Here is a 12307-nt window from a genome sequence, read left to right on the forward strand (position 1 = left end):
TCTCTTCAGGAGGTCCCTTACTCAGACATTCAGCTTTCAAAATAATTGAAGGCCCCATTCAGAACCCAGCCCCTCCTACCCACCATTGCCCAGTAGCCTCCCAACCCCAGATGTCACTGAAATGGGAGGGACCTGTGCATTCTGCACTGGGACATCCTGACAAGGACACCGATGGGAGCCCTTGTGGGGGACAGCTGGCCCCTACAGTGCTCACATTGCCATTTCAAACTGCTCCATCCATTTTCTTTTCATGTCTTCAGTCTTGCAGAAAAACTGGAAGCCCTGTTTTCCTTGCAGGTGAATTAAGTAGAACCCGTAAGACCACTGCAATACGAAACAAGAAATGGTTTCTTCCTTCAGTTGGGGGTGGGGTAGGGGTTTTATTTTGTTTTGTTTTGCTTTTTAAAGCTTATATTCCTGTCTCTAGATGGGAACAGTACTGAGGCAGGCCTGCTAGTCTCTGCCCACCGCCCCCAGGTATATCCTCAGCCCCAACAAGGGCTTTAACTCAAAGTACTCCTTATCAGGCACATGGTTGGTTTTAGAATTGAGACACCCCTCTCACCCATCCTCACTGGGATGAACTTTCAGGAACAAGCTGTGACCAAAGGAAAAAGGGCATCGGATTCTTTTTCCTCCCACCTACTTTCACTTCCCAGATGTGGAGCCCACAGTATCACTGTTCTCTTGGGTCAAAAAAGCAATAAAAAAGGCTGCCCGAAGTCAGGACTGCCCCACTGTAGGTAGGGGAGTCAGGGACAGCCTCACTATTTAAAATACTGCCCTGCTCCTATCTATGTACACACCATTCTCCCAAACCTCAGGCTCAGCCAAGAAATTCAGCCTGTACCCCTTGCTTTTTCCCAGAACTCCTGTGGAAAAGAGGACTTTTAAGCACACCTCGATGGGGGAATCCCTCCCAACTACCCCCACACATCCCTTGCCTCTCTGTCCTCACTGTTAAATCACGATTGTCATATTGTAGGATCACAAAAACAGCCAAAGTAGAACATTAACCAGGGTCCCCAACCATCAGGGATAGTGGGGAGGGGTGTAGGGTTGGTTGCTTACCATTTTCCCATGTGACTAGAAAGCATTAAGAAGAGGAAAAGTAGGGGGAAGAAGGTTATTACAATATAAAGCCCAAATTATCTATCCATCTATCTATCTATCTATCTATCTATCTATCTATCTATCTATCTATCTATCTATCTATCTATCTATCTATCTATCTATTTGCACAGTCCCAGGTCATTGCATACTCTTGTGTTTGAGGACTGGTGGGCACTGTAGACACAAGCATAGAGGATCTTGGAGAAGCCAGAGTCAGGGCCTTGCCCCCCTGCCAGGCTATATGTGGCATAGACAGGATAAGGGATTGGGCAAAGGTTTTTTCCAATTCCAAAAATAAAATGTAAATTATGTACACGCTCTAGCACTTCAATTAGAGGTAGCAGGGAAGAGCCGAAAGATCTCTGGACCTGGAATCTTGAGGGAACTGTTTTCATATTCCAGCTTCAGGACTTAGTAGCTGGGTGAATTCTTTGAGCCTACTTCTTCATCTGTAAAGTGGGGATAATGATAAACTGGGTAGCTCCCCTAAAGAATCATTGTGAGAAAGAATGCTTTGTACACCTAAAAGGAGCATGGGTGTGTCAATGGTTGCTACTGGTGGCTGTGCGAGTAACAGCAACATGCCCAGGGTGTAGAGGTGGTGACTAAAGGAGAGAAAGAAAAAAGGAAGCAGAGTGTGTGTGCTCTCTTTCCGTTAAGGAGCAGAAAAGAGTTCGAGAGCTTCTCCTCCTCAGCCTCCTCCACCCTGCATTCCATCCCACTATAGGCAACAAAGCCTACAAACCAGCTCTGTCCTACCTGGTGCCTAAGAGTACACTCAAGGAAGACTCCCTCTGCCCTTCTACCTTTTCTCTAGGTGGTCCCCTTTGCTTCTTTAGGAATGGACTAGGAAGAAGTGAGCCACTGATGCTAATCACATACTAGACTGTTCAGGAGTATTAGCCAGTATTCCCCAAACCCTGACTTCAGCTGCCCCAAGGAGACTGAACACCTGGGATCTAATTTCTTTCTTTTCTTTTCTTTTCTTTTTTTTTTTTGCAGGGCAATGAGGGTTAAGTGACTTGCCCAGGGTCACACAGCTAGTGTGTGTCAAGTGTCTGAGGCCAGATTTGAACTCAGGTCCTCCTGAATCCAGGGCTCCAAGGGGTTATGCACCACCAGCTGCCCCCTGGGGTCTAATTTCAACTCTGCTACTAACCAGCTTTGTAGACCTTCCTCTCTCTGGCCCCAGTTTTCCCATTTATCAAATGAGGGGGTTGGGGTTGATGTCCTCTAAGCATCTTCCCAGCTTCACAATATTGCAGCTTATGAGACTGGGGCTGGCTTGCCAAATAGCTGAATAGAGGAAGGGGGAGTCAAAGGAGGAAATCAGGACTGTCCGTGTGGATGAAGGGCAGCTGCCTACCTTCTTGATGTCCTTATTGTTCATTGGATCATCTGTCATCTTGTGAAAGAGCAGCTCGATGATCTCCTTCAGTTCGTAATTGTAGCCTTTCCTCTTACAGACGATCACCACTTTATCAAACAAAAATAAATACCTGCCTCAATGAGATTTAAAAGAGGAAAATCAGTGAGGTCTCAAAGCTTTAGTTCAATTCATCACAGTAAGTGCCTACTATGCCACAAGCAAACATCACTTAACCATTAAGTGCCTACTATGGGTCAGGTGGTCGGGCACTGTACCAGGTGCCGGGGACACAAAGACAAAAATGAAGTAGTTCCCATCCTCAAGGGGCTTCCATTTCCTTGGGGGAGGCAACATGAACACATCTAGGTAAATGGACAGATACAGATGAGATCTATAGAAGGTAATCGAGGGGATAGGAGGAAGCCATTGGTAGCTGGGGAGATCACAAAGGCTTCATGCAAAAAGTGCCATGGACTAGGAAACTAGTCATCCTAAGAGGGAAAGGCGCTGCCAGAGTGTGTGCTAAGCACGAGGGACAGCCAATGCAAAGGTGTGGAGATGAGAGTTGGAGTGTCCTGTGTAAGCAGCAGCAAAGCGGCGAATGGGCCTGGACCATAGACTACAGGAAGGGGACTAATTTACAATAAAGTTGAAAAAGTAGGTTGGGGCCAAGTTGTAAAGGGTTTTAAATGCCAAACGGAGGAGTTTCTGTTTGTTCCTGGAGGCAATAGGAAGGTTCTGGAGTTTACTGAGGAGGGGAATGATAGCATCAGACCTGCAATTTAGGAAGTCTGACAGCCATGTGGAGATAGACTGGAGAGGGGAAGGAGGCAATAGCCTAGATGAAAGGTGATATGCAGGGCTCTGTGGTAGGGGGAGGGACACAAAGATGATGGACAATCGTCCTTATGCTCTAGGAATTTAGAAACCAGTGGGGAGATGTCACGTTTACAGAGAACTGAATACAAGGTAGTGGACTAAAGACTGGGGCAGGGTGGGGAGGAGTCGGGGTAGGCTTCTTGGAGACTTCTTGGCCTTGATGGAAGCTAAGGATTCTAAGAGGCAGAGATGAGAAAGACGGGCCCTTTAGGCATGGAAGATAGCTGATACGAAGTATGGAAGAGGGAATGCCAACCAGAGGGAATAGAAGGCAGGCCAGTTTGACCAAAACATGGAGTCACAGAAAATAAATGGCATCATTTGAATATAAAAATAGAGGCTAGAATCTATCTAAAGGAGAGAAGAAAGCATGTCAAAATGTTTATAGCAGGGGGCAGCTAGGTGGTGCAGCGGATAAAGCACCGGCCCTGGAGTCAGGAGGACTTGAGTTCAAATCTGACCTCAGACACTTGACACTTACTAGCTGTGTGACCCTGGGCAAGTCACTTAACCCCAATTACCTCACCCCCCCTCCCCCCATAAAAAAAAGAAAAAATGTTTACAGCAGCTTTTTGTAGTGGCAAAGACCATGGGGGGACACTTAGCAATTGGGAAATGGATGAACAAATACTGGATGTGAATGTAATGGAATATTATTGTGCTGAAAGAATGATGAAGGGATATATCCAGAGAAACCTAGAAAGACCTATATGAAGTGATACAGAGTGAAGTGAGCAAAGCCAGGGAACAATTTATCCAATAACAACAATATTGTAAAGACAAGGAACTTGAAAGACCTAAGAACTCTGATCAATACACTGATCAACCACAATTCCAGAGGACCTGTGATGAAACATCCTACCTACCTTCTAACAGAGATGATGGATTTAGGGTGAAGATTGAGACACACACAGATATTTATAATACATGACCACCATGGGAATTTGAAAAAGTGAAAATAAATGTTAAAAACAACATTGTAGGGGCAGCTAGGTGGTGCAGTGGATAGAGCACCATCCCTAGAGTGAGGAGGACATGAATTCAAATCTGACATCAGACACTTAACACTTAATAGCTGTGTGACCCTGGGCAAGTCACTTAACCCCAATTGCCTCACCAAAACAAAACAAAATAAAAAAAAAAAACATTATAGGTGTAGCTAGGTGGCACAGTGGATAAAGCACTGGCCCCGGATTCAGGAGGACCTGAGTTCAAATCCAGCCTCAGACACTTGACACTTACTAGCTGTGTGACCCTGGGCAAGTCACTTAACCCTCATTGCCCCGAAAAAAACAAAACCAAAAACAAAACATTGTACAGATAAAGACCTTGAAAGACTTAAGAACTCTGATTAATGCAATGATCAGCTGACTCCTGAGGGCCAATGAAGAAACACGCTACTCCCTTCTTGACTAAAAAATCAGGTGATGGACTTAAGATGCAAAATAAAACATACATTTTTTTTACTGGGCTGATGTGGGGATTTCTTTGGCTTGACTATGCTTATTTGTTATAAGAATTTTGTTTTTCTTTTCTTTTTTCCCCCAGTAGAAGGAAGTTACAAATACATTGGAAAAAGAATTAATAATAGAATTCATCTGAAGATGACCCATACAACATTTAAAGACTTAAAAACTGAGAGTTCCAGCAGCCCTGATTCAGTGATAACTAAGTCACTTCTCAACCACTCCCAATCATTTAGCTCTTAGCACAGACTGCTGTGAGTTATCACTTCATGTATAATATAGTGGAAAGAACGCTAGTTTTGGAGTCAGGAAAAACGTGAGCTCAAGTCCTACTTCTAGCATTGACAATCTGTGTGATCTTGTCACTTAAACTATCTGAGCCTCAATTTCCTCATCAATAAAAAGGAGTTTATGATCCTGGTAGAACCTACTTCAGTGTTCTTGTAAGGCTCTAATGAGGTAATTTATTTAAAGTTCTTTTCCAACCTGAAAGTGACATTTGTCTTGTCTGTTGTTGCTACTGTCACCCAGATCGGCCCCAGTTCTTCCCCCTGAGGGAAGAACTACAAGACTAGATGTCTTACTGATTTACTATCCTCCACAAAGGATAGGTATGCAGAAAGTACATGTTGATTGGCTGATGGACTGAACATGAACAACAGTAGCTCTTTGTTTTTTGTTTTCTTTAAACACTATATAACAGCTTAGAAGGTAGAGTAATTCTTGAGCAAATGGATTAAATTCTCAGTCTTAGTTTTGATATCTGCAAAATGGAGACAATAATATTTATACTATCTACTTCACAATGATGTATGTGTGGATAATTATTCATCTGACAGCCATTTATTAGATGCCTGTGTGAAGATAACTGTGTTTGGTGCTACACAGAGAAATGAAAACTAAGCCTTTGGCAGAGGCGGAAACATAGCAGGGATAGGCACTATTTGGCACGTAGCTTTCAGGGGGTTGTATTATCTCCCTCCTACCCCTGCCCCTCGTGCCCACCCCCTGCTCCAGTGGCAAACTCACCTATCTTGTTTGGTATGGTTTACAATGGATCGGACTTTTAATTCCCCATCAATCTTTGGCCTCCCAAATTCTTCCAGCTTAACTTGCTGGGAAAGAAAAGAAAATAACATGAAATCTCACATTGGCACTCGCTCTTTCCCCCACCCCTACCCCAGAACCCCACCTCAGAAAGGATAAGGGGCTGAAAACTTCCCAAGTAGGAAAGGTTTGGGGTGAGGGGCAGAAGGTAGCTGATAGAGAAGACCATATGAAGGGATATTTGAGCCAAATTCAGCAGATCCTCTCTCTTCTCCTTTGAGGAAGTTGCTCCTATCCCATGTTGTTTGAAATGGCTCTGAAAGGTCATCCAAACCTGTAGAGTTCTTAGGTAGAGCTGTGGTTGGGGCTTTAATAACCCATGTGGCTTACAACCCCAGGATACTGCAACAGGTCAGATTACCCATCAACCTCCAGTGGAGTAGTGTGCCCAAGTAATGTGAAATATTTCCCCCTCTGCTTGAGTCTTCTACCAACGTGTGTTTTTTAAAGGCACTTGTCAGTACTGAGCAGAACAACAAACAGCCTTGTATATCATTTGACAGCTCACTGCTGTGGGGAACACTGGATGTATACGCAGTATAAAATTGCCAGCTTCCAACGCAGCAAAACAAAATCAAATCAAAAACAGATACTGTGCGTCAGATGGATATGGGATGGGCAGAGGGCTGGGAGGGAAAGGAGGTCGGGGATATGAGAGCTGCATGAGCGTGAAACCTTCCACAGAGACTGTCTTCTCCTTCAGTCCAAAATAAAAACAGTCATGGCAGAAACATCCCCTCTGATCTCAAGCCGCCATTTGCATTTTCACCCAAGTCCTAACTGTCGCTGAACTTTGGTTCCAAAGAAGCTTGGTGGGAGATGGAAAAGCCAGACAGACTTACCAAGTTTTCTATAGAACTCTGGAATTCACTGATTTTCTTTAAAGTTTCTTTGTCCCGTTTGACTTCATTTATGTACATCGCTAGGTCCTTCAAAATGGCAAATAGTGGGTGTTAGTTGGCATGCTCTGGGTACATGGGGGGAAAAATCAATCTCTGACAATCTGTCATAAGAATGGTGTCTTCCGTTCTGTAAAGTGTGTTTATACATACTGTGTGACTTAATCCTCATCCATACTAACCCTGTGAGGCAGGTAGAACGGGAGTCATTATCACCAAAGTATTACGTATGGAACCGAAGCAGAGAAGTGAAAGTTTGCCTAAGGTTCACATTACTAGTTTACAGCATCACAGAATCAAAGGAAAAAGGAACCGGGAGGTCATCCAGCCTGGTGTCCAACTCAAATAGAAATAGATCCCTGCATCTTATGGGCCACATAGCTTAGAAAACTACAAATTAATATTATCTATGTTGAACTGTATTTAAAAATTATTTTACTAAACAATTTCAATTTCTTTCAAATCTGGTTAAGTAGATTTAAACCAGTCCAACTTGCTTTTTACCCTCTTCCTCTCCTTCCTCATCAGCATCATCTTACTCAGTCCTGTGATTTCAGAAGTGGAGGGAGCTCCTGGTTAGGAACTCCCTTTACCAATAGAGATTGGCACCTTTTCTAACAATTTACCATCTCAGTGTTATCTGGAAAGAATCATAGCTATCATTTATGTATTTGCATATATAGCAAAATGCTTTACACAAGTTAACTTATTTGGCCTTCACAACAATCCTATGGGGTAGATGCTATTATTATCACCCCCATTTTACAGATGAGGGAACTGAGGCCAAGAGAGGCTAAGTGACTTTTCCAGGGTCACATACTTTAGTGAGTGTCTTTGGCAGGATTTAAACCCAGGCCTTCTTAACACTAAGAAGTGACTTACCCAAGGTAACATAGGCAGCAAACGCCAAAATCAGGATTTGAATGCAGATCTTTTGACTCTAAACCTAGCACCCTTTCCCCTGTTGCTTCCTACCACTATAGAAGCTGGAACTAGAATACAAGGTCCCCAGCTAGAGGGATATGTCATCTCCCTCAATCTAGGACTCTTCTTGCTGTACCAATTCTCATAAAATTTTTAAAACTCAATTCAACTGGGGCAGCTAGGTGTTGCAGCGGATAGAGTACCAATCCTGAAGTCAGGAGTACCTGAGTTCAAATCCAGCCTCAGACACTTAACACTTACTAGCTGTGTGACCCTGGGCAAGTCACGTAACCCCAATTGCCTCTCCAAAAAAAAAATCAATTCAACTCAGGGAGCTAGGTGGCACAGTGGTTAAAGCACCAGCCCTGGATTCAGGAGGACCTGAGTTCAAATCTGGCATCAGACACTTAACAGTTACTAGCCGTGTGACCCTGGGCAAGTCACTTAACCCCAATTGCCTCACTTAAAAAAAATCAATTGAACTCAGGCAGCTAGGTGGCGCAGTGGTTAAAGCACTAGCCCTGGATTCAGGAGGACCTGAGTTCAAATCTAGCATCAGACACTTAACACTTACTAGCTGTGTGACCCTGGGCAAGTCACTTAACCCTCGTTGCCCCCCCCCCCAAAAATCAATTCAACTCAACAAAGATTTATTAACCACCTGCTATGAATGTGCAAGGCAAACATGGAAGGAGGGGAACTTTTGCTTATTTAAAAGAAAATATTGCAAAATTAACACCAATATTGGTCAGATTCTTTAAAAGGTATGTGTGCATGTGGGAGGTAATAAGAAGCACTTATAAGTAGGAGAGGACCTAGACAAATCTTCCTGAATGACCATCTCTGACTTTAGGCAAGATAATAAACCTCAAGGGACTTGAATTTTCCCAAGTCCTCTATGGCATACCCTGCACTGAATTTAATATGACGAAAAGCAGAGCTGTATCAAAATGACTAATAGATTGTAATCTCCTTGAGAGTAGAGTCTAGCTATCTTCTCTGTGTGTATTCTCAGCAACAAGCACCAAGGCCTTGTAGTACACCAAGGTGGGAATTAAACAAGCTTTTGTTGAATTAAATCACATCTGAAGACACCATTGAAATGCAGACCTACTGGTTGACACTAGAGGGCACTGTGTCCAACCAAGAATTTAAACTCTACTTTCTTTCCTGGAAAGTTTGCAGAGTGGACCCACAGGATTTTCGTTCAGCTACAGACAAGCTGGGCATACAACCAATTCCATCTAATTTCATTCTCTGGAGAAGGCAGCAAGCGCCTGAGTGTCAAATCCGTAAGGCAACACTGCTCATCCTCGTAGGCAATTGTCAGACCTCCCAGAAAAGTAACCAAAAGGAAAAATAGCCAAGGAGTATCCTGGGGGTGGGATCCAGCTAATCCCATCACTTACTGCACCAGGGGTCTGTCTTGCCTTTTCAGATTTCTGAGCAGAGCTTCTAGTGTGCCAAGATAGTTTACAATATATGGACCTTGTGCAATGGCACAGGAGAAATATTTCACAGCATAGCTCTGGATTTTGGTGCAATGCAAAAAATGCTAAATTCGGAATCACAGGACCTGGGTTCAAAAACCAGCTCCAACTTCTTAACACCTATGTTACCTTGGACAAGTTACTTAATGTCTCTGGGCCTCTTTCTTCATTTATAAAATGAAAAGGTTGGACTACATGATCTATAAGGTACCTCTCTTTTCTAAATCTATCATCCTATAGACTGTATTTTCTCCTTATTTTCATTTTAAAGTCAGAGAAAAAGTCCTAATGATAGGTTGGGGTTTAGCAAAGAAAGAGACTCTAGAAACTAGATGGTTTAGGGTAAGGGAGGCCCTAGTATGTTAGGTCAAGTAAGGAGGATATGGAAGTGTTAGTATAAGTCAACAATGTGAAATAGCTGCTAAAAAAGCTAACACTATCTTAGACTGAATTAATAGAGTCTAATGTTAATTAGACTAATTAATAAAAGTCTAATGTTCCAATCAGGACAGTGGCTCAGTAGATAGACCTGGAGTCAGGAAAACCTGAGTCCAAATCCAGCCTGAGACACTTACTAGCTGTGTAACCCTAGGTAAATCACTTAACCTTGTTTGCCTCAGTTTCTTCATCTATAAAATGGGCTAGAGAAGCAAATAGTAAACCTTACTCCAGTTTAGCCAAAAAAAAAAACCCAAAATATAGTCACAAAGAGTTGGACACAACTGAAAATGATTAAACACCGTTCAGATCAATGGATCTGACAGGCATTCATTCAGCAACAATTTATTAGGCACTAGGAGTGAGACAAAAGAAATAAGACATAGTCTCTGCCTTCATGAAGTTTACATCTAGTAGAGGAACAAAACACAAATACGGATCTTTGCATTTTGTTCTTAGTCCCCTCAATTCCCCCTGCCCCCAACCACCACCCATTACTAAACCTTTTGAAGGCAGGGCCTACATTTTCTCTTCCTTTGTGGTCTTAGTGCTTAGCACAGATGATGGCACATAGTACAGATGAATAACTGTGATATACAATATTACATGTTAAATGCATCTGAGAAGTAGGCAAAGGAAAAGTGCTATATGAATGCCCAGTGATTGGGCCACATCTGGAGAACTATGCTCAATCATGGAAGGCAAGATTTTTTGTTTTGTTTTGTTTTTTATTGGGGAGGCAATTGGGGTTAAGTGCCTTTTGCAGGATCACACAGCTAGTATGTATCTGAGGCCAGATTTGAATGCAGGTCCTCCGGGGCTGGTGCTCTACCCACTGCACCACACAGCTGCCCTTGGAAGGCAAGTTTTCAAAGGAACCATTGACACACTGGACTAACTCCAGGAAGCCCACCAGGGTGAAGAAAGGTATGCTACCCATGGATAGAGTGCTGCACCTGGAGCCAGGACAACCAAGGTTCCAATTCTATTTTTGACACTGAATTAGGGGGCAGTTAGGTAGCAAAGTGGATAAAGCACTGGCCCTGGATTCAGGAGGACATGAGTTCAAATTTGACCTTAGACACTTGATATTTACTACCTGTGTGACCCTGGGCAAGTCACTTAACCCTCATTACCCCACAAAAAAAGGGGGGGTAGCTAAGTGGCACAGTGGATAAAGTACTGGCCCTGAATGCAGGAGGACCTGAGTTCAAATCCAGCCTCAGCCACTTGACACTTACTAGCTGTGTGACCCTGGGCAAGTCACTTAACCCTCACTGCCCCAAGGGGAAAAAAAGAGAGAGAGAAACACTTAATTAGCTGTGTGACCCTAGGTAGGTCAATTAGCTTTTTGGAACTACCATTTCCTCCTGTGTACAATGAGGAAGTTGGGTTAGACAGCATCTGAGGTCCCTTACTTCCCTAAATCTATGATCCTACAACCACACAAAGTTGGAGAAACTGTGGACATAGATTCTGAAGAAGCAAAGGCATAAAAGGAGAATGATCCACACCCTCAAATATCTGAAGGGTTTTCCCACAGGGAAAAGGTTTAGATTTAGGAGAACTGCAGAAGCTTCCTGAGCAGGGAGGAGGCATACTGGATGACCTGTATCACCATCCTTCCTTTTCCATGACTGTGATTCTGCCTCTCGGAGCAAATGAGGGTGAATGGAGGGAAGGCAGAAGGAAGCAAATTGCCATTCAGAATAAGGAAGAGGTAGCCCAGCAAACCAACTCTTTGTACAGTGACTTCTGGTGTGCTGGAAGGAGTGATGAGTTGTGGGACCCGAGTTCAGATCTCAGCTCTACCATTTACTGAGTTGCCCTGAGCAACACAATGGGAGCAGTCCAAAAGCAGGATTGGCTGCCTCAGGTCATTCAATTTGTTCCTGGGCTGTGTGGCTACCTGTCAGAGATGCTGTAGAGGGGTATTCCTATGAGGAGTGACAAGGCTGGACAAGATGACCCCAAGGGCCCTTCCAACAGCACAGATCTATCATTTCTACTACCATAGTACCAGAATGAGAATCGTTATTGTCTCTCCACCACACTGAAAACACACACACACACACACACACACACGTCCTTCTCTTCTCCAAAGTCTTTTATTTTTATTCTTTTTTTTTTCATAATGGCTACAACCTGAATCTCCCTTCATAGCCCAGAGGCCCCTGAACTTATCTAAACAAAAGGAAGTTCTCAGCGGACACTCTAAAGTGGTGGATAAGCCCATAACATCTCTCAGACAACATTCACTTAAAGGACTCCAAACATCTTTCTATCCTAGTTGAAGAGGTGATGCTTCTAAAGGGTCAGGCAGCAGTTAGGTGGCCCTATGAATCAAAAATAATCCTTTAAAGGAGGTGCTATAGAAACAGAGGGAGGGGGAAAAACCACACCCAGGGGCCAGACCTGCCCATCAAGGAAAGGTGTTTCTGCAAAGAAGATGGAGTTTCAGTTCCTCTGAAGAACTTCAGAATAAGGAAAGAGTAATAAATGTAATTTTGTGCTCTGTGAACTAAACCACTTCTCAACCATCTCTGGGACTGACTGACACTGTAGAGAAATTTGGGCCCAAGAGGGTATAATCCTCTATTCCTGGTCACACACAAACCTTCC

At 43.5% G+C, this 12307-nt stretch overlaps 1 protein-coding gene across 7 annotated transcripts in view; it reads right to left on the minus strand.

The window, feature by feature from the left end:
• Nucleotides 1-12307, minus strand: part of VAV2 (vav guanine nucleotide exchange factor 2) — a 453394-nt gene that overhangs the window by 32331 nt on the left and 408756 nt on the right. For 4 of the 7 annotated variants that reach the window (XM_043987091.1, XM_043987094.1, XM_043987095.1 and 1 more), the window contains 5 exons: nt 6777-6863; nt 5857-5942; nt 2480-2612; nt 1072-1086; nt 215-324 (listed from right to left, as the gene is read on the minus strand). In XM_043987091.1, coding sequence (XP_043843026.1) covers nt 215-324; nt 1072-1086; nt 2480-2612; nt 5857-5942; nt 6777-6863 — 431 coding nt within the window. The remainder of the gene's footprint in view (nt 1-214; nt 325-1071; nt 1087-2479; nt 2613-5856; nt 5943-6776; nt 6864-12307) is intronic. The other 3 variants (XM_043987096.1, XM_043987093.1, XM_043987090.1) reach the window with 1 other exon arrangement.

The sequence above is a fragment of the Dromiciops gliroides genome, chromosome 2 (assembly GCF_019393635.1).
Source record: "Dromiciops gliroides isolate mDroGli1 chromosome 2, mDroGli1.pri, whole genome shotgun sequence".
NCBI classification, from domain to species: Eukaryota; Metazoa; Chordata; class Mammalia; order Microbiotheria; family Microbiotheriidae; genus Dromiciops; species Dromiciops gliroides.